This window comes from Enhydra lutris, unplaced genomic scaffold, assembly GCF_002288905.1.
Source record: "Enhydra lutris kenyoni isolate GAN:26980312 unplaced genomic scaffold, ASM228890v2 scaffoldscaffold50, whole genome shotgun sequence".
In the NCBI taxonomy this organism is placed as follows: domain Eukaryota; kingdom Metazoa; phylum Chordata; class Mammalia; order Carnivora; family Mustelidae; genus Enhydra; species Enhydra lutris.
In genome coordinates, this window is record NW_019154134.1 from 4,325,090 (window position 1) to 4,352,405 (window position 27,316).

Genomic DNA, 27,316 nt, shown 5'->3' on the forward strand with positions numbered 1-27,316 from the left:
ACATAGTTTTGGGTGAATTTTAGGGCTTTTTTTTACACATAAAAAATCCAGTAATTTCTCATATATATATATATATACATATATATAAATATTACCTTATATGAATATATTGTATGAATATATATTATAAATAGAAGAATATTTATTCACATATATGAATATTTTCTTTTGAAATTATTAATTTGTATTACTTGGTTTATAGTAGTTTCAAAATCCAGAAATGGTATTCTTCATCATAAGGGTTAGACTCATTTTTAGTTCCACCACCAGTATTTGAGATGTTCTGTTTTCCTCACCTTTGCCGTAGAGAGTTTTCGAACATCTGGCTTTGTTTGTGCAACACTTAAATAGTGTTTCTTCTCCTTAGAAACTTCAGGTTTTGTGGATAAACTGTTTGAAAGTCTCTATACTAAGAACTACCTTCCACCTCTGGAACCAGTTAAGCCTGAGCCAAAACCACCAGTTCAAGAAAAAGAAGAAATTAAAGAAGAGGTAATACAAAATTTTCTTTGTCTTTGGGGGCTTTTAAGATCCTATTACTAGTATCATTCTTAGTTGGAAGTTGACCTCTTAAAAGTAATCATCTGTTGATTGAAATTTCTGTGTTTGGCACATGATACAGATTCTTTATCAGGGCTTCTAAGTTCTTTGGACTTGAAATGTTGGAAGAGTTTTAGATAGCGTATTTAGTGTTCCAAGAAAAAGTTTAGTAATATTGAGGAATTTAGAGAAATCTTATTCAGAGACTTTAGAAACAGAAAACTTGGTTAAATGTAGAGGTTTGATTAAAGTAAAGTATTGATAAAACCTTAAGAGAAATTATTTAGTAACACATTTCCATATACTAGACAAAGCATTTTGTCTTTTTTAACCAGAGTATTTTTTTATATTTAATGTAGTTATAAATATTGTTAATGCATGAAAGAAAAAGAAAAAAAATGTTTTTATAATGTTGAAGTACAAAAACATGATTATTTATGGTAATCTATTTGTTTGAACCAAGGGGAAAAGTTTATAGAGTTCATTTGTAATTCTTTTTATATATAGACAAAACAGTGTTGTATAAGAATATGGGCTCTAAAATCAGGTTGCATGAGTTAAAATTGTTGTTCCAAAATAAGTTACTTATTTGCTTCATTTTCAAATTAGGAAAATGATCATTACTATGATCTACTAAGTAGTGGTGAAGTACTACTAAGTAGTACTACTAAGTAATACTTCATTGAGGTTTAAATGAGATTTTGTATACTTACACATCCTAATCAACTCCCTGGTACATAAAAGTTGGTTATTATACAGAAATATTTATTAACTTTCATTTTTATTATGAGTATCTAATAAGCTTTTTATTTAGGAATGATTTTAAGCTTACATAAAATGACAGGAATTCTACCTAAAAGTTCAATGCACTGTCTCTCTGTATTCACCTATTGAAAATTAGCCCCATTTGCTCTCTTTATATGTTAACACCCAAGACCATCATGTTCTGAATCTAGGAGTAAGTTAGATACAGCATGATCTCCTAATATTCTTCATTTCATAAGAACAAGGATGTTCTATTACTTTTTTTTTAAGTTGGCTCCACACCCAGTGTGGAGCCCAGCGTGGGGCTGAACTCACTAGTGTAGAGATCAAGATCTGAGCTGAGATCAAGAGTCAGATGCTTAACCGACGGAGCCATCTGGTCATCCTGAGGATGTTCCTTTAGATAGCTATAATATCATTACTAGTTTCATTAAATTTAATAAAATATCTGTATTTCAGTTTTATCAATTGACACATTAGTGTCCCCCTTGCCTTTTTTTTTTCCCTCCCCAAAAAGTTTCCCCTTTTTTATAGCTTTTTTTTCTCCTTCAGTACAGGATTCAATCTAAGGATCATGTATTGCATTTAGTTGTAATTTCTGCTCTTAAAATGCTAGGTTGATTGAATGGATCCATCATTAAAAGAAAACAAAAGAAGTCATTAAATGACTATATTTAAGATCAGTGGAAACCACTGTCACAGTTTTGGTTTTGCCTCATGCCTTGTAATTGTTTCATAAAATCTTATTAAAATAGGAAAGGCTCCTGGTATGTTATTTCAAGTAATGGAAATAAGAGGAAACTTACCTACCATACTTGATAATGTATAATTTTCGGTCTATGTGTATATGTTGAATCTTTAAGAAATAGTTAAAATCTTTGTGCTATCTGTCCTTTTCTATAGTTGTTGAAATTCAGCGGACCAGAAGTATCTGTTTGAAAGATAGCTGGTTTGAATATAAGAGAAAAATTGCATTATTTTGAGTTTGGAAGGACAATTTGAAAAAACACCACATTGTTATGCCATTTCATTTTGTATCTTTATAGTAAATCCTAATTTTGAAAAGTTTGAAGTGGCTATCAGCTTCTGTGTGTAAATATCCCAAATGATAGTGTCTGGCATTTCTCTTGTTTTCTAAGATTTTTATACACAACTTAATTGTCATCATTGACATAAATAATAGCTCATATGATAGTATATAAAGTAGTTTATAGTAATTCTGTTAGTGTGGAATGAAAGGGGTTTGAAGTACCACACACCTTTGGCTAATGGGCTGTATTTCTGGTCTGTGCTGTTGATGCTCAGAACAGCGTACAGAGGTTCAGATCCACCTAAGACTAGCCATTTTAACTTTATTCCTGGGTCCCCAGTTAACATTGTACCATCAGTAGTTTAACAGATTACTTGTCACATGGGGAACCATGTAAGAATTTGGATCATTGCCACAACTCCGGTGCTGGAAAAACCTTTGGTATATATGTGCCATATTTATGAAGCACAGTGTATTTTACCTGTAGTTGGAAGATGACTTGTGAATTTTCTATTCTTACAATTGGCTGTTATTAAACCCTTACCCTGAGTTCATGAACAAGCAAAAGAATCATCCATTATGATAAAAGATCTTAAGTATTATAATTCCTGATTTGCACTATGCCTGATCATCTGAAATGTTAGAAGGCAGTTTTTCTTAGATTTGGATTTTTGACTGGAAATATGAGAACCTGTAGCACAGTTTTTCCTTCCTTTGTTTGAAAATATATTTTAATTTTTTAAAAATATTATTATATTGTAGAGAATTTTCAGCATACGTCATAAGGGACAATTGTATAATGAATTCTTACCCTTTCATCATTCAACTCCAACAACCCATCAGTCCATGGCCAGTCCTGCCCAACCAAATACCATACCTGTTTGGTATACTTTTTTTTTTTTATTTTTTTAAGTGGGCTCTACACCCAGCATGGAGGTTAAGACCTGAGCTGAGATCAAGAGTCAGATGCTCAACTGACTGAACCATCCACGCATCCCTTATTTAGTATACTTATATATCAAAAATTGTTTAATAGAATGGAGGCTCTTAGACTTGTGTAGCTGTGATAGATCAAGATAATGAATAATTAAAACCTAAATGTGCAATGATTAGACTTCTAATAGAGAATGTGAAGTAGAAAGATTTAAGTTAGGTGGACAACATAGGAGAAAAACTTTAAAAATTACTGTGCCTGGTGATACCATGATTCTGTAAAGAAATCTACTTTTCATATTCTTAGAATAGTAAGATTGAAGTAGATGAGAGGTTTTGGTTTATGAAGTGTTAAGTTTATTTATTTTTTAATAATCTTTATACCCATCATGGGGCTTGAACTAAATGACTCTGAGATCAAGAGTCGTGTATTCTTTCTCATGGAGCCAGCTGGGTGCCCTGAAATCTTCATATAGAGTTTAAATTCAAGAATATATAGGCATTATAATGCCAGATATATGTATGTATATATACACACACATATATATGTATACACACACACACACTCACTCTCTCTCTTACTTTTTTATTTATTTGTATTTTTTAAAGATTTTATTTATTTATTTAACAGAGGGCTATAGTGAGAGAGATCACAAGTAGGATGAGCAGCAGGCAGAGGGAGAGGGAGAAGCAGCCCTCCTCACTGAGCAAGCAGCCTGATGCGGGACTTGATTCCAGGACCCCGGGATCATGACCTGGGCTGAAGGCAGATACTTAACTGAGCCACCCAGGCACCCCCCAAATAACTTATTTTAGATTAAGTTAGAAATAATTGTGGAAAACATATCCTTAGCCACCAGGAAGTTCTAGAAAATTTATAAAATGGAGAAGAATGCAGATTATTATTTTTTAACTTTTGAAATGTATTTGTAAGAAGCCAGAATAATGAAAGAAGTCTCCATGTACCCATCATTCACCTTCAATAATTACAGATCTACGAGCAGTGATCTTTTACTATAGTTCAGCCAGTTTTTATCCTCTTAAATTACTTTGAAATAAATCCCAAAGATATCATTTTATCTATAAATACTTAATATGCATATTTCTAAAAGATAATATTTAAAAAGTGATATTTTTAAAAATTTTATATAAAAGTAATTCCTTAAAATAGTAACAGTTACCTAGTTAGTGTTTAAATTTCTGATTGTTCATAAATGTCCATTTTTCCCCATTTGTTTTAATCAAGATCTAAATAACCAGGTTGGTTGATATTTATTTTTTTTAAAAAGATTTTATTTATTTGAGAGAGAAGATGTGCATGTGCGTGTGCACACACACATGTATGCAAGAGTGAGGAGGAACAGAAAGGGAAGAAGAGGGACAAAGCAGACTGTGTGGGGAGTGCAGAGCTTGCATCAGGCTCTATACCAGGACCTGGGATCATGTCCTGAGCCAAAACCAAGAGTTAGATGCTTCACTGCTTAATCGACTGAGCTACTGAGGAGCCCCTGAAATTTCTTTTTTCTTTTTTTAAATGTCCTTTTCCTTATTCCCTCTCACTTCCCTCTCTCTAGGGTAACCACTATTCCTTCTTCTAGTACCATGTACTAGTTTCTCCTGTTTTTTTCCATTTTATGTAAAAGGAATCACAGTTTTTGCCTTTCTTTAGTTTTTTTTAAAGTTTTTGTTTTTGGGGCGCCTGGCTGGGTCAGTTGGTTAAGTGGCTGCCTTTGGCTCAGGTCATGATCCTGGGGTCCTGGGATCGAGCCCCGTATCAGGCTCCTTGCCCTGCGGGGAGTCTGCTTCTCCCTGTCCCTCTGCCTGCCACTGCCTGCTTGTGCTCTCTGTCTGTCAAATAAAGAAATAAAATATTAAAAAAAAAAAGATTTTATTTTAAAATCTCTACACCCATCGTGGGGCTTGAACTTAAAACCTTGAGATCAGGAGTAGCATGTTTCACCAACTGAGCTGGTCACATACCCCCCATTAGCTTATTATTATGTGAGTTTCATCCATATTTTGCAGGGCCTTTGACTTCTTAATAGCATTATTGAAATACAACTCCCCTACTATACCATTCTCCTATTTACAGTGTACAAATGTGATTTTTATTGTATTCAGAGTTGTACAGCCATTGATATGATCCATTATAATCATTTTCACCATCCAAAAAAGAAATAGTGTACCCATTAATCTCTCACCCTCCAACCCTTCTCCTCCAGGCCCCTCCCCCTCTCTCAGGCAACCACTAATCTTTATTTCTTTATGGATTTGCTGATCTGGATATTTCATGTAAATAGAGTGATACCATTTGTAGTCTTGTGACTGGCTTCTTTCTTTCACTTAGCATAATGCTTTTAGAGTTCATTTGGTTGTATCATGTATTCCTTTTTTTTAATGGCTGAATAATATTCCATTTTATGGATATATCACATTTTCTTTTCTTTTTCCTTCTAATTTTTTTTCATTATTTTAGTCACCATATAGTACATCATTAGTTTTTGATGTAGTGTTCCATGATTCATTGTTTGTGTATAACACGCAGTGCTCCATGCAATATGTGCACTCCTTAATACCCATTACCTCACATATTCTTTGTTAGGTCATCAGTTGATGCATATTTGGGCTGATAGACAAGCGGTTAATACATTTTGCTTTTAGGAAAAATGGTGTGAACATTTATGCCCAAGTTTTTAGATGATGTTATGTTTTTATTTCTCTTTAATCCTTTAACTTTTTTTTTTGTTTTTTGAAGATTTTATTTATTTATTTCAGAGAGAGAAAGAGAGCATGAGTAGGAGGAGGAGCAGAGGGAGAGGGACAAGCAGAGTCCGTACTGAGCACAGAGCCCAATGCAGGACTTGATCCCATGACCCTGAGATCATGACCTGAACTGAAGTCAAGAGTTGGACACTCAACTGACAGTCACCCCAGCTTCCTGATCCTTTAACTTTTTAAGAATATTTTTTCTCCATTAGAAGTTAATACACATCCATCAAAAAAATCCTTGCAAAATACAGAAAAGGAAAATGATTTCCAAGTTGATGTCTTTTAAGTTTCTCTTAATCTTTAAATCCCCCTTTAAACCTACCTATATCTTTCTCTCGGTCTTCTTTTCCTCACCCCCTTTTTTCCCTTAAATTTTATTTTGTTGAAGGAACTTAGTCTTTTGTGCTGTAGAGTTTTTACTGTCTATATTTGCAGATTGCATCCCAGGGGAGTAATATATACTCTTTATTTCCTGTAAATAGGTAGAAAGAATGATTTTTAAATATAATCTAAGCAAATGATTCGTGTTTTAGCCAGTGCCATATGTTTGCCATATTGTGGCTATCATTTTAGGTTGCCTGAGATTTACTAAATTGTTATCATCTGTTCCATTCACTGACTCCTATTTGTTAAGTGAGCTTCTCCATTAGATGGACATTTGTTTAGCTCTTGCAAATGACTTTATTTCACCTTTCTCTAGTAGAGGCTATTTATTTGTTTTGAGATTAACTTTCTTTTTTTTTTAAAGAATATTTATTTATTTATTTGCAGAGAGAGAGATCACAAGTAGGCAGAGAGGCAGGCAGAGAAAGAGGGGAAGCAGGCTCCCCACTGAGCAGAGAGCCCGATGCGGGGCTCGATCCCAGGACCCCAGGATCATGACCTGAGCCGAAGGCGGAGGCTTAACCCACTGAGCCACCCAGGCACCCCGAGATTAACTTTTAACACAAATAATAAAATCACAGATGATTTCTGGTCAGTCTTAACTATTAAGCTTTAAGAGAAGACAGTATTTCGTGAATTCCAATACCATTTTTCTGTAAATCTTGTGAAATGTGTAATTTTGTGGCACTTATTAACTTTACCATTAATTCTTAAAACCTTTTCTGTGAAATAAATCTACAGTTCTGAAATTATGAATATATTTTACAATTAGGGAAACAAATCATTTTACTGTATGATACTTAGAGACTTCCTCTTTCTGTGGTTTCATTATAAGGGATGAATTGCTGTTTTCCTTCTCCACTGCTATTCTTACCTTATATTAATATTTAGGGTGTGTGGGTGGCACAGTCGGTTGAGGGTCCAACTCTTGGTTTTGGCTCACTTGTTACCTCAGGGTCGTGAGATAGAGCCCTGTTTTAGGCTCCATGCTGAGCTCTGGAGTCTGCTTGAGATTTTTCTCCTTCTGCACCTCCTGCTTGTGTGTTCTCTCTCTCTCAAATAAATAAATCTTAAAAAAAGAGAAATTAACATTTAAAAATAAGTGTATTACTTTTAAAGTAATTTCAGCATCTTTTTTACTCCTCTCTGTTGCCCAACTTTTTTGTATATAATTTGACTGCAGTATTTCATTGTATTTGTGCCCTCTCTTGTACTAGAAAAATTATCAGATAGATGTGTCTCATAAATAATAGAAGGACTAATCTTTTTCCTATTGAATGCTTTCATATAGGTATTTCAGGAGCCAGCAGAGGAAGAACGAGATGGTAGAAAAAAGAAGTATCCTAGTCCCCAGAAGACTCGTTCAGAATCTAGTGAGCGAAGGTGTGTGTTTATATTTAATTAGGGAGACACTGATAACTTGCTTTTTAGTTACTGCAAGGGCATTAATGGGATTTTTAACATATGTACTGATGCCTCTCTCTAAACTGATTAAAGAAAGAGGTGGTTATCTTCCCTCCATTCTGTGTTTTTTGTCTTTGTCATACTTTCTCTTCCTTTTATAAACAGTCATCATTATGTGCTTTCCCCCAAGAGCACAGGGGTGGGAGTAGTCTCCTTAGAGGATATTAATGAAATGTTCCATTTGGTTAGGGGTGCTCACTATTAAAATCATCCATAGTATTTTTTACTACAAATAGTTCAGTTTATATGTTGATTTATCAGCCTGTGATTAAAAAATTAGTCTTTTGTTTAGGAAAACTTCGGTTCTGCCTTTCTTTTCTAGTTTTAAATTTCTGCTTTTCCCCTACCCCTCTCCATACTTTGGTTTCACCTCTTTTTGTCATTTCTCCCCACCCAGTGTAATTGAGGGAATGTTTTTTCTTTTTATATAATGCATCAGAGGAATTATGTTGTGGTTTTACAGCTTTCTGAAAAAGCTCAGACACTATGACTTTTGATGAATCGAGGGTATTTCGTACTCCTGATTTGTTGGCATACTTGGTTTCTATAGTATACATATGGCGTTTATATCTGTGTATTACAGGACACGAGAGAAAAAAAGAGAAGATGGCAAGTGGAGAGACTATGACCGGTACTATGAGCGGAATGAACTGTACCGTGAGAAATACGACTGGAGAAGGGCCAGGAGTAAGAGTCGGAGTAAGAGCCGGGGCCTGAGTCGAAGTCGAAGCCGAAGTAGAGGGCGCAGCAAAGACCGAGATCCAAATAGGAATGTTGGTGAGGAGATGAGGCTTCCTCCTAAAATCTCTGTATTCCTTATCTTGCTCTGTCTTGAGGATACCAGATTGCCCCTTAAAAGCACGTGTACCTTTACATGTTTGAGCAATGCAAAATCTAGAATTGTCTCAAAAAACCTAATGCTGATTTTGTTATAAAGACAGGGCTCTGTTGTCAGGATGGAGTCAAAGGAGTTGGACTAAAATGCTCTTTGTAAGGATATCATAGTACATGTCTGGACTTAAAGTCATTTTGTGTAATTGAAACTAATGTCATTTAATCAACAAAGCTATCACAGGAGGAAAAGGACTACCTGTTCCGTCCCTCACCCCCTCACTAAAAATAATTGTTTTGCTTTAAGGTGGTCTGGAGTTTATAAAATTAAAAAGGAAACAGATAAGTAGATAACTGAGATCCCAACCACTGATCTCTCGGGATATCCGTTTGGAAGTCAGTTCTTAGATACCTTCCTTATTAAATATGAGGCTTTTTTCATTATGTATTGGTGTCGATGTTATAAAAGATGATTTTACACAAGTTACTGGTCAAGATATGTTGTTGATGTTCCTTCTTTTAGGATATATTAATAATGAAAACACTTTGAAATATGGACAACTTAGTGAGTTTATTGCAATATTCTCTTCCTTATTCTGTGAGAAAACAAACATCATTAAGAACATAAGTGTCTAATCTTGTTTCTTGTTTTTATTTTGTCTCCGAAGCAGAGCACAGGGAAAGATCAAAGTTTAAGAGTGAAAGGAATGACTTGGAGAGTTCCTATGTGCCTGTGTCTGCACCACCTCCGAGCTCTTCTGAGCAGTATTCCTCTGGGGCACAGTCTATTCCCAGCACTGTTACTGTGATCGCACCTGCACACCACTCTGAAAACACAACGGAGAGTTGGTCTAATTACTATAACAATCATAGCTCTTCCAATTCTTTTGGTCGAAACCCACCACCAAAGAGGCGATGCAGAGATTATGATGGTAAAAATTCTTTTATATTGTACCCAGAAGTACTAGTAAAGCAAATGTTGCTAATATTGCTAGTGTATGCAGAACTTATCATGGCAAAAAGTCTCTTTTCTCTTGTACCCAAAAGTACTAGTAAAACAAACGTTAGTATTGCATACCTTTTCATTATAGTCCAGATTTTGTTAAAAGGGATGAGTGAGAAAGAAAACCGCCTTTGGCATATGCTTATTTACTTTCTTGATTTAATAGTTTGGCTCTGGTTAAGAGAATGTTCAAATTTGACCCATTCGTTTGTTTCTTGTTCTTATTACTTTAAACACTGTAAGTACACCACAAAATTTGGTAGATATTAGGAATTGTAATTTTTTTTTGTAGTGTTTGGTGCTGGGAATTTGTTAAGCGTTATATAACCTACTTAAAATTTTGATTTGCTGACTCTCCACTTGAATGAATCTATGTGTTTATGTGTGTTTTAATTTTTTATTATGGAAATATTTAAATATTAGTAAAAGTTGACAAAATAATGTAATTAACCCTAATGTATCCATGATCTCACATCAATAGGAGATCATGGGCAATTTTGTTTTCATCTGTACTTCTCTCCTTGTGCTCCCAGACCATATCATATGAAGTAAATTGCAGACATTGTAACATTTTTTTCTGTAAATACAGAATATCTATTTTTACATTTTATTTAGTTTAAGTAGGAAATACAATCAAATCATAACTCAGGCATTAACTCATTCTCACCCTGGTCTCCTAGCTACTGAGTTCTCATTCCCAAGGCCAATTTAATGTTACTAATTTCTTGTGTAGCTTTCCAAACATAGTCTTATATATATTTACATAAACAGATACATATAGTCTCCCCTGTTTTCTCTTCTACATAAACCCTAGTATACTCTTCACACTCTTCTGCATGTTTTTTTCACTTAGTGGTATTTTATGGCAGTTATCCTTTATTAATACATTAGGGCTTCCTTCATATCTTTTTTAGGTTTCTTAATTTTGTGAATGTAGAAAAATATGTTTAACTTAATTCATTATTAGTGTGCTTTTGCGGTGTTTTTAATATTTTGTTGTTATAAACAGTGCTGCCGTGAATAACCTAGTAAATAATTCCCACTTGAATGTTTTTTTTTTTAATTTTATTTTTAAGTAAACTCTGTACCCAATGTGGGGTTTAAACTTAAAACCTTGAGAGTTGGTGGTGCCCATTGCACCAACTGAGCCAGCCAGGTCCCCCTTCTCATTTGAATATTTTATTTTATTTTTAAGGGGGAAGGGGCAAAAGGAGATGGGTGTGGAGCTGACTTGGGGCTCAATCTCATAACCCTGAGATCATAACTGGAGCCGAAATCAAGGGTCGGATGCTTGGGGTGCCTGAGTGGTGCCATTGGTTAAGCGTCCGACCCTTGGTTTCGACTCAGGTCATGGTCTCAGGGTTGTGGGATCTAACCCTGCTCAGGCTTCATGCTCAGTGTAGAGTCTGCTTGAGATTCTCTCTCCCTGTCCTCCCTCTTCCCCTTTCACCTGGTCGTGCTCTCTCTCTCTCTCAAATAAATAAATAAATCCTAAAAAAAAAAAAAAAAGTCAGATGCTTAAACCATAGAGCCACCCAGCTGACCTCTAACTTAAATATTTTAAACTAACATTTCAAATTACAGATAAAACAAGAATGTAGAATTTAGAATAATACCATGAAAATAGGTAATTGAAATTAGATTGTCCAGTTATTTTTTTTTAAGATTTTTTTTTTTTTTTTTTAATTGGACAGAGAGAGAGATCACAAGCAGGCAGAGAGGCAGGCAGAGAGAGAGGGGGAAGCAGGCTTCCCACCGAGCAGAGAGCCCGACGCCGGGCTCGATCCCAGGACCCTGAGACCATGACCCGAGCCGAAGGCAGAGGCTTAACCCACTGAGCCACCCAGGCGCCCCTAGATTGTCCAGTTAAATCCCTTACACACATATCCTGCCTTTGCTAAAATGAATTTGAATTTTTTTTTTTTTTTTTAATTTCCTTTAAGTAATCTCTACAACCAGTGCAGGGCTTGAACTCATGACCCCAAGATCAGGAGTCATATGTTCTACCAACTGAGCCAGCCAGGCACCTTGAATCTGAATTTTTATTTTTATTTATTTATTTATTTATTTAAGTTTTTGGTTTTTTAAAAAATTTGACAGAGAGTGATCACAAGTAGGCAGAGAGGCAGACAGAGAGAGAGGTGGAAGCAGGCTCCCCGCCAAGCAGAGAACCTGATGCAGGGCTTGATCCCAGGACCCTGAGATCATGACCTGAGTGGAAGGCAGAGGCTTAATCCTGAGCCACCCAGGCGCCCCAGAATCTGAATTTTTATTATGAAAACATAATGGCAAATAGGTGTGTAGTGGCTAGTATCCTGTTTTGGACCCTGTTACTTGCTACCTCAACAAAGCATGGTCTCATAGAAAGTAGAGTACATCCACCTGGCCTTACCTCAGGGATATGTGATGATTAACAATAATACTAAGAAGCCTTCTAAATTCCTTAGAGAAAAATTACTTTGTAAATCAGATTGGTAGGCTTTTCAGGGTCTTGTTTTATTTGTTTTCTGAACTCTAAGATCATAATAAGATTCTTCTTATATTCTTTCAGAAAGAGGATTTTGTGTACTTGGTGACCTTTGTCAGTTTGATCATGGAAATGATCCCCTCGTTGTTGATGAAGTTGCTCTGCCAAGCATGATTCCTTTCCCTCCACCTCCTCCTGGGCTTCCTCCTCCACCACCTCCTGGAATGTTAATGCCTCCCATGCCAGGTCCAGGCCCAGGTCCAGGCCCAGGCCCTGGCCCAGGCCCAGGTCCAGGTCCAGGTCCTGGCCACAGTATGAGACTTCCTGTCCCCCAGGGACATGGCCAGCCTCCGCCTTCTGTTGTGCTTCCCATACCAAGTAAGTACATGTTCATTAAATATCTTGTCCTTTAGCAAAGAATTGTATTTAGAAGAACCTTCCTCTTCACTAACTTGACACTAGATTTAAAGCTTTTGAAAGATAAATTAATAATAGAATTTCGAATATATTCCTGTAATTATAATGTTATTCTTTATTCTATCCATTGTTTTATTACATTATTTATAGTACCTTGAAAAAATCTTGGGTGACAGAATCTTGCTGGTTGATGACATCTTAAGAAATCCAGTTGTTTTGAAGATGTCAGAAAGAAGAACATGAAATTTCCCAGTCTTTAAAGAATATCTCTTTGGGGGTGTCTGGGTGGTTCACTTCGGTTAAGCCTCTGACTCTTGATTTTGGCTCAGATCATGATCTCAGGGTCATGAAATAGAACTCTGCAGTGGGCTCCACACTCAGCAGGGAATCTGCTTGAAATTCCCTTTGCCCATCCTCCCACTCATGCACCTCCTCCCCTCTCTCTCGCGTGTTCAAATAAATAGATCTTATGACGGTATGTATGGTATACATACTATTATTCTACTTCTGTGTATATTTGAAAATTTCTAAGATAAAAGACTATAAAAATTTTAATTTCTAGAAGAACTTATAAAAAGATGTGAAGTGTGGGAATATTTCTGTTTAAAAATGAAATCCAAAAGTATCATTTTCCCCCAACATTTTGCTATGAAAAATTTCAAGCTAACTGAAAAGTTGAAATAACTACATTGAACACCCATATACTTACCATCTAGGTTCTATGATTAATATTTTACTATATTTCTATTTTCACATTATCTTTTTATCTCTCCCATTATTATTTTTTATTCATTTCCTAGTATGTTGCAGACATCAGTACATTTAAACATGTTCCTAATGTAGAACTTAAGGGTTCTATAGAACTCTACTCTTATTCTAGGAGTGTCTGGGTGGCACAGTATTAAGCGTCTGACTCTTGATTTTGGGTCAGGTCATGATCTCAGGGTGCTGGGATGGAGCTCTGCATTAGGATCCTTGCTCAGCGGGGAGTCTGTTTGAGGATTCTCTATTCCCCACTGAAGTTTTCTTTCTCTTTCAGATAAATCAGTAAATCTTTTTTTTTTTTTTTTTTAAGATTTTATTTATTTTTTTATTTGACAGAGAGAGAGAGAGAGAGAGAGAGATCACAAGCAGGCAGAGAGGCAGGCAGAGAGGAGGAAGCAGGCTCCCTGCTGAGCAGAGAGCCCGATGCGGGGCTCGATCCCAGGACCCTGAGATCATGACCCAAGCCGAAGGCAGCGACTTAACCCACTGAGCCCCCCAGGCGCCCCTCTTTTTTTTTTTTTTTTTTAAAAGGAGCTTACCATTATGCCAGAAAGATTGTTCAAGTTCCTTGTCAGTTATTTTTCATCCCTGCTCCCCAGAGGTAACCATCCTGCTTTTTTTCACCCTAGAATTATTTTGTCTGTTCTAGAACTAAAATGTCCTCTTAATTATGCAACTTACTGTGCTGAAGCCTGCCTATATCAAATTCCTTAATTCTGTTCTGTGCCAAAGTGGGTACTTCAATTATGACTATTCCAAATTAGTTTTAGTATAGTAGGTTACTTTTTATTAGTTAGGAAATATTCATGCTCTCTTTCTTCTTCTTCTTCTTCTTCTTCTTTTTTTCTTTTTAATTCTTAGGACCACCCATAACACAGTCAAGCTTGATAAACAACCGTGACCAGCCTGGGACAAGTGCAGTGCCCAATCTTGCACCAGTGGGAGCAAGACTACCTCCTCCTTTACCCCAGAACCTCCTTTATACAGTATCAGAACGTAAGTAAACATTGCTTATCTTAAAATTGCTGGGGTATAGAAAAGCTAAGTTTCATTGTCATACTTTTAAAAAATACAGTTTTTCTTCTTATGGACTATGGACTATGCCATATGAAAATTACACTTATATTTATATTTATGTTCACAAGGCAGTTACCTTTGTAGTTATGCTCTATGGCTGTATTTTAACTTGTGTGCCAGTGGAAGGAAAGAGTAAGGCCTTCTGCTATAGAGGAAGCAGCAACATTTAGTATCTTCTGAAGGACATGTATTTTGAAGCTTTAATCTCGTCAAAATGAAATTTATTTTGGAGCTTGTGTTAAAAAATTGAACTCTGATTGAATTTCCAAAACATAAGGCTTATCTTCTAAGAGTATACAAAAGGTTGGATAAAATATGCTGAGTAATTATTTAACTTGTATGCTGGAGTGACAATTGAGAGCATCACTTAAACTATAATATTTAGTGGCTATGCTATTTATAACATTTATTTTTAACTATAATAATTTGTTCTTAAATCTTGGTTCTCTGATTTTTTAGGTATTTTTTGTCATTATTTTTAGTTTATTTAAAGCTTTTTAAAATATTCCTTTCTCTAAAAACATAAAAACAAGGTGATTGGTTGTTAAAAGTGTTAGATTTTGAGATTTTTTTTTTTAAGATTTTATTCATTTATTTGAGAAAAGAGTGAGAGAGAAAACATAAGAAGAAGGAGGGTCTGAGGGAGAAGTAGACTCCATGTTGAGCAGGGAGCCTGATGTGAGGCTTGATCCCGGGACTCTGGGATCATGACCTGAGTTGAAGGTAGACATTTAACCGACTGAGTCACTCAGGTGCTGCGAGGTTTTTTTTTTTTTTTTTAACAGAGCTGTGTAGCTTTATGAATAAATTCATCTTTTGTGCAGTGTATTATCATAAACATTTCTTCATCTTTATAATGTCATGGTAAGGCAATTCAGCAATATAATGAAGCCCAGGTTTAAATCCTGTTCCATTACTTACTTTCATTGTCATCTTAGACACTTAGACACTTAACTTACTTAACTTCATAGAATGTCAGTTTTCTCTTCTGTAAAATAGGAATAATAACATTACTTACCTAAAAAGCATGTTTGAGGAATAAATGCTTTAATACATCTATCTAGAATAGAACCTGGCATCTAGTAAGCTAAATATAAAGGTTAGTTTTTATAATACTGTGGTTACTATTGTCTCCTTAAATTGCGACTTCGCTGAAATCATTCATAATTATCTTCTCTTTGTCTACCTCCATTATTCCTGTGTGTCTTTATAAATTGAAATAACACCCATTAATCACCTAGAATTGAAACCTTGACATGATTGACTAATTGCTTTGCTTTATTTATATCTGGTTAATTAAGAAATCCTTTCTCTTTTTCTTTGAAATATCCCTTTCTATTTCTACTGTGGCTTCTGCCCTCATCGACACTTGAATCACCTGACATTTGGGTTATTGCTATAATCTTGTTGACTCCATTATGTTTCAGTTCCCATCAGTCACATCATATAATGCTGCGATGCTAATTTTCCTGAGAAAACAAATCAGAATGGTACCTCATGAGAACTCTGCAGTGGCCACAATTTCCCCCTGAATTGCACATGTATGTTTTTTATAAGTAGGCTCCATGCTGAGATCAAGAGTCTGAGGCTCAGCCACTGTGAGATACCCAGGTACCCCTCCAAGACGATCACTGAACCCCTCCCTATAGTTTCTCTTTCTATGAGCTACTGTGCCTTTCTTGGTAATCTCTTTTTTCACTCAACTCCCACATGTATCTTCTCTGGTTAGGCCAATTATACCTTGTCTTTGCCCCCTTGTTGTGACTCAACTTTTTTTGTCTTCATTCTAGTAATTTGCTCTCTCTCTTCTTTCAAGGCCTAAATCTTCTCAGTACATGGGGAACATTATTGCTCTGTTGTAAACTCCTACAGGACTAAAAAGAATTTATTACATATATGACATATAATTGTACACAGGCCTACTGTTAGATTTCTTTTCATGTATGTTAATTTTATGTTCAGCTGAGCTTTAGAACAGGAACCACATCTTAGTATCTCAGTCTTCTAACTACTGTAGTGTCTTTTTGCAGCACGTATTTGTTTCACAGCTTCTCTCATTTTTTTTAAAAGGTTTTATTTGTTTATTTGAAAGAGACAAAATGAGAGAGAGAGAGAGAGAGAGCACAAGACGGGGGAGGGTCTGAGGGAGAAGCAGACTCCCCGCTAAACAGGGAGCCCGATGTGGGACTCCATCCTGCGACTCCAGACCATGACCTGAACTGAAGGCAGTCGCCCAACCAATTGAGCACCCCTTTTCTCATTTTTTAATTAGAGAAATTTTAAACAGAAAATAAAAAAGGATAATATAATGCATTCCCATATACCTGTTACTCAACTTCAACATTCATCCATCCTGTATCATTTATTCTCCCCAGTTCATCTCTTAGCATTATTTCTTAATGCCTTTAGACTTGTAAGTACAAAAAATGGATTATTTATCTGAGAGTTTGTTGTAGATGGCACATTTTCTTACTGTTAAATTTAGCATTGTGATTCACAATAAAAATTCTATTTTGTTTTTGAATTTTTAAAAAGTCTGACAATTACCATTTATTTTAATATCGTTAAATTTAACATCATGACTCACTCTAAAAATTCCGTTTTGATTTTAATTTATAAAAATCTGGCAGTTGTCATCATCTGAGTGACTTAGCTTCATTATTATTAATGGAGCAAGTATTTATTGAATGCTTTCTATGTGCCAGGCAATGTGCTACATGCTTGAGAGCCAAGATGAAAAAAGGTACACTCCTTGTTACTTGAACAACATTTTTCTCTTTTTAAGAAGCAAAAATATTTTGTGATATATTAGTAAAGTCCTTTTAAAACATAAGTTCCAAACTTCTGTTTTAGATGCTGATAAACATTTTTAAGAAAATTTGCTGGAGCAGTACAGTTAGCAACTTTTACTTGCCACGTTAGGGAATTGTATATGAAAATATCTAAGATCATTTCAATTTAAAAAATAAATTTTTACATTAAAATAAAAGATAAAGGACTGTCCTTTTATATTTGGCTTTATGAAATATTAATTACATTTTTTCCCTCTTTTTGTCTCAGACCAGTGAAAGGTGGTAACATCCTTTCAGCATTTGTGAATTACTGCTTTAGAGGATAGTCTCTTAGATTGAATCACTGGTTTAAAGAGACTTATTTGGTTGGCAACTGAATGTTTTGAAAATTACAGAATTATTTGTATCAGACAATTTAAAACTTCCTACTCTGCAAACTACTCTCTTCCTTATTTATTTTAAAGATTTATATATTTTAGAGTGAGAGAGTACACACATGTGAGTGGGAGGAGGGGCAAAGAGAGAGGTAAAGAATCTCAAGCAGACTCCCCACTGAATGTGGAACCCGATATCGGACTTGATCTCAAGATGCATGAAATCAGTACCTGAGCTGAAATGGAGTCAGATGCTTAGCTGACTGAGCCACCCAGGAGCCCCTCTCTTCCTTTTTTAAAACTTAAATTTTTAATACAAAATTTATAGAGGAATTTGAAAATGTAGGGGATAGTTTCTGATCTCAGTGTAAACGAACTTTTTTTGGGGGTGGGTATAATATAGTTTGTTATTCATAAATTTTTTTGTATCTTTCTATTCACTTGATTTTAAATTTTTTTTTTTTAAGTTCATTCTTTGCAGATAAATTGAATCTTTCAAGTTGTTCAGGTATACTTTCCTCAATAGTATAATCGGTAATTTCTAAAAAAATTTAGAACTTGACTTCAAATGAAGTAAAAAAAACTATGTTTACAATGTATTAGCTCTCAAAGTTTAATAGGTTGGGAAAGTTTAAATTATGGATATTTTATTATCAAAATTATCTTTAAAATTCATAACATAGAAAATGTTTATAAGTGGAATAGAGTGTATCAGATGGTATTTATTTGTGAAAAATATGTCAGTATAGACCCAAATATACAGAGAAAAATGAAATCTGGAGTTTTAGAGGTAAAAATAATCTGCTCAATGCTAGGTACTGGGAATATACAGATGAATAAGAAATGACTCTTCCAAGAAGCTAAAAATCTAATAGTGGAAAAGAAATGTGTTTATTAAAAAAAAAAACACCAAGTACAGTATATTTTGCTGTTATGACTAGATGAACAGAGTGGCTCAGAAATAACAGGTGACAAAGGAACTAATTTTGTCAAAAATAAAACCATAATTTTGGCTGCAGTTATTACTTGTTCTGGAATGGGACCATTGATTATAAGAAATTATTTCCACCATATAAGTGGGTAGGATATCAGTGGCTCCTGGTAATGCTATTTAAAAGGTGACATCAAATGGATATAGTTTAGAAAAAACTCTGAAATTTTATTGTTTCTTGAATTAAAAATGTCACAGATATTCTGAAAGGACTTAAATAATAGATGTGATTGAAATTGTATGGAAAGAGAGCAATATCATAACACCTATTAAAATCAGCTATTATGGGGCGCCTGGGTGGCTCAGTGGGTTAAAGCCTCTGCCTTCGGCTCAGGTCATGATCCCAGAGTCCTGGGATCAAGTCCCGTGTTGGGCTCTCTGCTCAGCAGGGAGCCTGCTTCCCCCCCTCTCTCTGCCTGCCTCTCTGCCTACTTGTGATCTCTGTCTGTCAAATAAATAAAACAAAATCTTTAAAAAAAAAAAAATCAGCTATTTCCTCTGAAGTACTTAAAATATTTTACCTAAATTTGAATTAACCACCTCACTGTGTACATTTTTTGTTTTCACAGTACCATTTTCAAGTATATTCCTTTTTTCCCTTAAATTCAACCTGTTTCTTAAGTTTCTTTGAAGAAGACATAGTAGAAATATTTTATGATTGCTAAGCGCACTCTAAGGAGTGTGTGAAAAAGTAATAGAGTATAATATCCTGTATTCTACAGATTGATTTTTAGGTTAAAGGTAGTTATTAGTCTTCAAATAAATTTCTATAAATTATGTTTCTGACAATATATTTTCCTGTTATCAACTATGTAAAATTACTGAAACACTATATTCCTACTAAGCTTGGGATTCCTCATTTAATTCTGTGGAACATTTCTCAGTGCAGAATCATGGATTTTGATGTCTAGAAAAGTATATCGATATCTGGTAGAGTCACTGAATATTGTCTGGGGTTTCTCTCCCCATATGTTTTACTTTGGTTTGTCTTATATTCAGTATCTTACTGCCGTATTTCAACATACAGACTTTCATCCAAAATGCTTGTCATTGGGATACTTGTAATAAATAAGCTTTCATCCTTTCTTTAAGTGACTCTTTATTGAGTTCCTACTATGCACCAGGCACCATTTAGGCCCTGGAGCTTTAGATGGTGTGCCAGGTACCTTGGATTCTAATACAGAAGATTACATGATAAATATGGCCAATAATTGGAAGGTGTAGCTTTTTTGTTTTCTAATTGGGGTTTTAGTTTAAAACTTAAGATTTTTCTCCTGGAAATACTATTAATGACAAAATCAGGAAATTACAGAGTAGCTAAAATTTCAGTGTGCTTAAAGACTGTCATCACCTGATTAGAGTTAACATTAAGAATGTAAAAATTTTGCTCTCAGGCATGTAAGATGTACAAAAAACTTAAGATAGGAGCATAAATTGGGATGTTTGCAGTTTGAAATTATCTAGTCATTCTCTTTCCTGATCAGAACTAAACTGAATGAATATAAATTGTGACCAGCTCATCTTCACCAATATTGTAACCTAGTTGATGTAAGAAAAACTTATTTTGGAAAATTTCTAATATACACCAAAGGAAAACAAATACTGCAGGAATCTTTAGGTACTCAGAGGCTTCAACACTCCTTGACATAATATGGTTAATCATGCTTCATCTATAACTCACCCTGACTCGGCTATTTTAGAGCCACCCCCAAATGTAACATTTCATCAGTAAAAACTTCAGTATGTATCTCTCAAAGGTAAGGATTAATCGTACACCATCACAGTACTTTATCTCATAGTCCCAAAATATTTATATTTACTGTTGTCAAATATCCAGTCAGCATTCATATTTCCAAATTGTACCATAGGTGTCCTTTCACAGCTGGTTCATTTGAAACTGCATCCAAACAAGGTTATATATTACCTTTAGAAGATACCTTTCTTAAGTCTTTAAATCTATAACAATTTCCCTTACCTCTTTTTTGGTTTTTCCTTGGCTTTTGGTTTTTCCTTGACATTTATTTAAGAAACAGATCATTGTCCTGAATAATTTTTTCACATTCTGGGCTTGGCATATTGTATCCCCTCATGTCATTTAACACATTTCTTCAGTCCTCTATATTTCCTGGAAATGGGGGGCTAAATTTGGAGACTTTAAATTTACATTGGGTTTTTTTTTTTGGTCATGAATATTTTATTGATGTACTTCCTAATTCAATATTTTATGGTGTACATAATGTGGAGTTTTTTCCTTTGCTGTAAATATTGGTCAGTGTGTACAGGTGTTTTCATTCTGATTCATCCACTTTAAAAGTTGCTCATGGTTTCAGCAGCCATTTATGACCACTGCTTAGATAATGTTGTTTCATTAGGGGTTAAAAAGTGTGATTCTAATTCTGTAATGTCTTGTACGTTTATTGACTGGCATTCTGCGAAGCGAAACTCAGTAGTGTTAACCATTTGGTTAACCTGAAATGTAGTTTTTATAGGAAAGACAGGATAAATACTTGTTTCCTTTCATTTGTCAGTTTTCAGAATAATGACCTGCTTTCAGTATCTTCCAAAAGGAATCATTATGAACTCGTGGATTTTTTTAATTTTAATTTTAATTTTTTAAAAAGATTTTATTTCTGTGAAAGAGAATGAGAGAGAGAGAGAGAGCATGGGGGTGGGGTGGGGGGTCAGAGGGAGAAGCAGACTCCCCGCTAAGCAGGGAAATGATGTGGAACTCCATCCTGGGACTCAAGGATCATGACCTGAGCCAAAGGCAGTTGCTTAACCAACTGAGCTACCCAGGAGCCCAAACTCATGGATTTTTTTTTTTTCCCCAAACTCATGGATTTTTAACATGTTTAATATGTTTCACCCCATTGCATCCTTTTTGGTGTTCACATTGTTTCATCTTTGACCATGGGAGCCTCTTCATGTTGGCTCCTGCAGATTTTGTTTTTTGATACACCTAGTGTTTGATAGATTTCTTGCTTCTGGAAGCACAAGGTATATATATATGACGGTATACCAGGTTCATCTTAATTTTCTGGCCAGACTTAGAATCAGCCTCTTATCTAAGGAAGCTTTTTATTTTTAAATAGTATTTAGAGATTTCAGTAGTGTTGTTGAAGAACGTCAGGCTTCATTTGAATAAACAGCCTTCTTCCTGAAATGAAATTCATGTTGTCATGCATGTTGAAAGGACATTGTGCAAATTAGCCTTTAACTTTTAGTTCTCGTATAGACTGAGAATGCACTTCCCCATTTTTCTCTTTAGTATACTCCTTAATTCTGCAAGAAATTCTGCCAATAGGTCATTCTTACAACTGTTATTAGATTGTTGATCTATTAGATTGTTTTTGTAATATAATGATTGAAAGAGACTTTTTAAATGTAAATATTGAAAGAATTGGTGCTAAATGCAGTTTTGTGATCTGCTATACAGTATGATTTGTCACTTGCCCCTTTGCTTCGCATGTAGAAGGATGGTAAAATTTAGTACCTCTGTTTCCCTTCTACATTTCCTATGAAATCAGGTGGTTGTGGCTTGTTCTGTTAAAGTTTATTAAAAATCTTTTGGAAATTTATAACTTTTAAGGACATTGGGTGTAAAAAAACTTCTAAATTCATTTTATTTTATCTTTTGCCACATTGTGAGTGTATGATTTAAGTATAAAGTACTGAGTAAATATTGTAAATAGGTCTCTTGGGGTAATCAGTAGAGTAATAGTAGTAAGTGACTGATGAAAAAAACTGCTGCTCGATACTTCTTTTTAAATCCTGTTGTATCAAATTTGACTTCATTTTGTCAGACATTCTTCCATTAATAAATGTGAGCACTAAATGTCCTTTCTTTCAAAAAGTCATTCCTAATATCTGAGGTAATTTCATATATACACTGGTTGGTCTGTGTATCTGGGGTTTTGTCCTTTTTTTCTTTGACTATACTTGTTATCCATCTGCTAAGGGGTAACAAGTTTTCACTATCTTGTTTAGTTTTTTTCTTTTGAATGTTTCTTATTCTCTGTGAGGGTATGTTGTGGTGTATATGTGTGCGTGTGTTTAATTTCTTCTTGATCTTTTTGATCAAGTATGGGAGTATTGGGATCAAGTATTGGGAGTATGTTTTGTGTGAACCTGAAATTATGTGAGTTTGAGGAGAAGAGTTTTTGTTTTTAATGGTTATGACAGTCTTCACAACTACATGTTTTATTGGATACAAGTCTCTACCGTCTCAGGGTTTCAGGGCACCTTTGTCTGATAGTGTGATATGGTTGACTGTTTAGTTTTGGGTATGGTTAGCACATAGTTTTTCACTTTAGATTACAAAAGATGGAGATTATGCAGTCATACTATCTAATTCTTGCTCTTTCTTTATACCTCAGTGCATCCCAGCCCAGTTGAATGTCTTTTTCTTGAGTTAGGAAGAATCTCAGTAATACCTTTCTTGACTGCCGTTCCCATGGATGTACTTTCTCTGTTCTTGGCTGAGGTCTCAGGAAGTACGGCATTACCTGAGAAGCTTATGACTCTCATTCCCAGCTGCCCTCCTATTCTTTCCTCTGTAGGACAGCCCATGTACTCTCGTGAACATGGTGCTGCTGCATCTGAGCGACTTCAGTTGGGGACACCGCCTCCTCTGTTGGCAGCTCGTTTGGTGCCACCTCGAAACCTCATGGGATCCTCCATTGGGTACCATACCTCAGTCTCCAGCCCCACCCCTCTGGTCCCAGGTAAGCTTTGCTACAAATGGCCATCCACCTTTCTGATCTTTTGTACCACAGCTTGCCAGCCTAAGTGGTGACTGGCCTACTGATCTGCTGTCACCAATTCCCATTAAACCTCTTAGGTAGTTTTCTTTCTGTTTCTTTGCTTCTTTGATTTGTCCCTAGTGGTTGCTAGATGATGAGGCCTCCTGTGTGTCTGTTACCTCTGGTGTCCTCTATATTGAGTTTTAGTGCCTCAGGAACAAAAGTCGTGCTAGTTCTTTGAACTAATTTCTAATCCAATAAATAGGAAGAGGATATCTAGTTGAATGTTTTCTAATCAGTTTTATATTTCAAGAAAAACTCTGTTAATTTTTTTAAAAACGACAAAAACAAACATCTGATTTCTTGGTGATCAAGGGTGAACATCTTTTTCCCCCTCTGCTCCATGTATGGACTGGCTGTGTATAATGTAGTGATTTCTTGAAAACTCTTCCCTCCTACCTACATGTACATGTTGAAGACCTATGTGGAGTGCTTCGTGGGTGTCTCATGAGGTTTTTAACATTTCTCCTTTTGCCTTTGGATCTCCGTTCATCGTAACTAACTTAAGGACTTTGAAGTTTCTTGGAGTTCTATATATTCTCAGGAATTAGAGAACAAGGTCATTTGATTATGTAACTTCTTTAAAACTATCTGCAGCTGTAGGAGATTTAACTATAGGAGATCTTCTGTCAAGACTACCAAATGGTAACTGAAAACTTTTTTTTATAATAATTTGCCGATCTTCTGCTTTGAATCATAGAACTGATTGGCCATTAATAAGGATCTGAATGTCTCTTACCTTGTAGCTGAAACTTCCTATGAATGTCATAGAGAATTTTTCCACTAAGAAAATTTTAAAAAAGGTGCAGGAACTTCTAAAGAACAGTAGCGAAAACCAATGTCTTCACTTAATCTTAACTGTTCTTTGATTTTATGTAGGATAAAGAGGATGTATACTGTTTAGAGATTAACACTCAGAATTTCTTTAACACTAACAAAATATTATTTAGCATTAGAATTATAAAAATTAAGTATTTAGTTTTACAGAAAACAAAGGTAACAGGATAAAGATGGCATTGATGTGGTGGTAGGGAGTAGAATCGTGATTACTTTTAGACATACAAAATTCATCTTACTTATTAGCTGTTTGAAAGAAAGCATTTGAAATATTCTGTGTATGAAACCAGCTATTGTATCTGCATTTTAAAGTGTAGATAACCAAATTAGCAGATTGTTTTTTTACCCCTAATTAAAAGAGTACCTAGAAATTGGTGAGACATGATAACTGAGGAAACCCAACCAGTCCTTTATATATGGTGTTTATGTATGTGCATGCTTCCCTTAAAAATGTTCATTGATGTTAGGATTAGGTGATTGATATAGAGGGTAAAAATGAATAGGTAAATAAATGGAACTCTCTCCGTAGTCAAGAATGAATCTGTGTATCTGTATTTTGGGACAGGAGCGTTTTCAATTCTTTCACTTCTAACAGGTATATCTATATACTGTAATTCAGATATGTATGTATAGGTCGATATATTTGTTGAAGAAAAATATCATTTTTTGCAGTTTATTTTATTAATGAGAAATTAACTTCTCTCTGATTTGTTATGTGTTTTATTGTTTTGTTTTCCCACAGATACGTATGAACCAGATGGTTATAATCCAGAAGCTCCTAGTATTACCAGTTCTGGTAGATCTCAGTACAGACAGTTCTTTTCGAGAACACAGACACAGCGCCCAAACCTGATTGGCCTAACATCTGGAGATATGGATGCAAATCCAAGAGGTGAGACTGCCTCATACTTACTTTGATGCTATTGTTACATAGGAGTTCAGTATAGCATTCAGACCTCACTAAAGTCAGGAGTTACATATACATTGTCTTTTTGAAGAGTGCTATATAATTATATCAGATAAATGTGTTTGAATAACTGTATCTCCAAATTTTATTTTAAAGCTATAATTAGAATATATTTATTTTAAAATAAAAGTAATATTCATATTTTTTAATTCTTATTTTTGTAGACCTTTAGGCTGGTTTACCTGTTTACTGGGCACTGTGTTAAATATTAGGTAAAGAAAGATGAAATGACATGGTCCCTTGCCCTCAAAGAACTGATCACTTAAGGACCTACTTTGTATCCTATGAGCTGTGCTTCACATTAATAACTGAGAATATGAAACACTGCAGTAAAATTATCATTTGATGTTTTTTAGTATTTCTGATTACAACCCTATGTCCGGACCTTTGCAAAGAATAGTTGCAAACCTTTAAAGACTAAATGCAAAAAAATAAAATAAAGATAAATGCAAGTATTTACCTTAAATATGGGTTGATGTCGTCCTTTCTCCTCCCCTCAAAAAGGGTAGGCTAGAAAGTTTAATGACATTCCAGTTCTTCTTACTTGGTATAGTTTGATTTGTAATATTTAATTTGAATTTGAATGACTGGCCATGGGCCATCCTAATAGTATTTTTCTGTTTTAATTATATGGTTATCCATTTTCCTGTTCTTACCTTCTTTCTTATCTTGCTTTTATTAACTTTTCTTTAGTGCATTAATATCAGTGTTGCCACTGCAGACTAACAGTTTTGTGTCGACATGAAGCCAAATGCTTTTATACGTATTATTATCTTTTATTCCTTTCCTATAACTCCTTGAAAAATGGTACTATATTTATTCTCTTTTTATAGATAAAGACACCGAGGGTTAGAGAGGTTAAAGATCTTGCCCGAGGTTACACAGCTATTAATGACAGAACTGGAACTTGAACCCAAGCGTATCTAATGAAGAATGTGCTTTTACCTTCAGTGCTATAATGCATAAATTATTACCAGATTACTTGAAATTAGTGGGAAGATCATATCCTCAGAAATTCATGTTTTCCTTTTGTCAGTAGTCTGATCTTTGTGCACATTCATGTATAGTAATTCATGGATAATCTCACTCAGATAGAAGTCTTGTGGTTTTTGTACAACAGGCTTGGTTTGTCATGTCAAGTCATCAGAATTCTAGCTATATATCTCTTTCCTTTTCTTATAAAATACTTCAGTAAAGAAAAGCACTGAGCAATGTTAAGAGGTAATCATAAGTGTTCTAGGGAAAATATAATGGCATCTCAAATTCTAGAATGCTTTATGCCATCACAATTGCTATCTCGTCCATTAGCCTTCTAAAAACAAAGGCTATAACAGGGCAGAGACCATAGTTACTTTATTCACTGATTTACACATAAGGTCTAATATAATTGTTGGAGCTCTAGCAACTGCTCAAGAAATAAATGTTAAATGAATGAACTTGCCTCACAATTTCCCTGTCACATAGTGAAATGGTATATACTACTCCCACCCCTCATTCTTACCCTAACTTTTTAGCCCTACATGTTACTCTTTGCTGTGTTTTACCTTGCTGGAGTTAATAAAGTTAAGGAGAGTATTGAGACTATATCAGGCATAGATTTGTGTTACTTAATTTTTTATTCAACACACCTCTTCCTACCCACAGATAGGCCATTGTAAGTTCACTTTCTCTAAGTATTTTAGTTGTGGGACGCCTGGGTGGCTCAGTTGTTAAGCGTCTGCCTTCGGCTCAGGTCATGATCCCGGGGTCCTGGGATCAAGCCCTGCATCAGGCTCCCTGCTTGGTGGGAAGCCTGCTTCTTTATCTCCCACTCCCCCTGCTTGTGTTCCCTCTCTCTCTGTGTCTCTCTGTCAAATAAATACCAAAAAATCCAAGTATTTTAGTCGTAAATGTTGTGAATGAAATATACCAGTTTATAGTATTGGCTTTGGATTTTCCTCCCAACTTTTGAGTTTGAGAACTTTTAAACCTATAAAAAATAAATAAAATAAACATCTGAATACCTTCGCTTAGATTCAGCATTTGTTACATGTAGTCACCTTTGGGTGTGAGTGCTTGCTTGTATACATACACATTCTTCTCTTTCTTCTTCCCTTCTCCCTTCACTT

General features: G+C 35.1%; 1 protein-coding gene across 4 annotated transcripts in view; it reads left to right on the plus strand.

Annotated features, from left to right (window-relative positions):
* The window catches only part of LOC111156942 (RNA binding motif protein 27), a 78,364-nt gene that overhangs the window by 15,009 nt on the left and 36,039 nt on the right, over positions 1-27,316 (plus strand). Inside the window, exons 3-10 of one of the 4 annotated variants that reach the window (XM_022518107.1) lie at positions 368-492; positions 7,713-7,804; positions 8,469-8,662; positions 9,385-9,648; positions 12,271-12,564; positions 14,230-14,364; positions 23,162-23,326; positions 24,984-25,133. In XM_022518107.1, coding sequence (XP_022373815.1) covers positions 368-492; positions 7,713-7,804; positions 8,469-8,662; positions 9,385-9,648; positions 12,271-12,564; positions 14,230-14,364; positions 23,162-23,326; positions 24,984-25,133 — 1,419 coding nt within the window. The remainder of the gene's footprint in view (positions 1-367; positions 493-7,712; positions 7,805-8,468; positions 8,663-9,384; positions 9,649-12,270; positions 12,565-14,229; positions 14,365-23,161; positions 23,327-24,983; positions 25,134-27,316) is intronic. The other 3 variants (XM_022518108.1, XM_022518109.1, XM_022518110.1) reach the window with 3 other exon arrangements.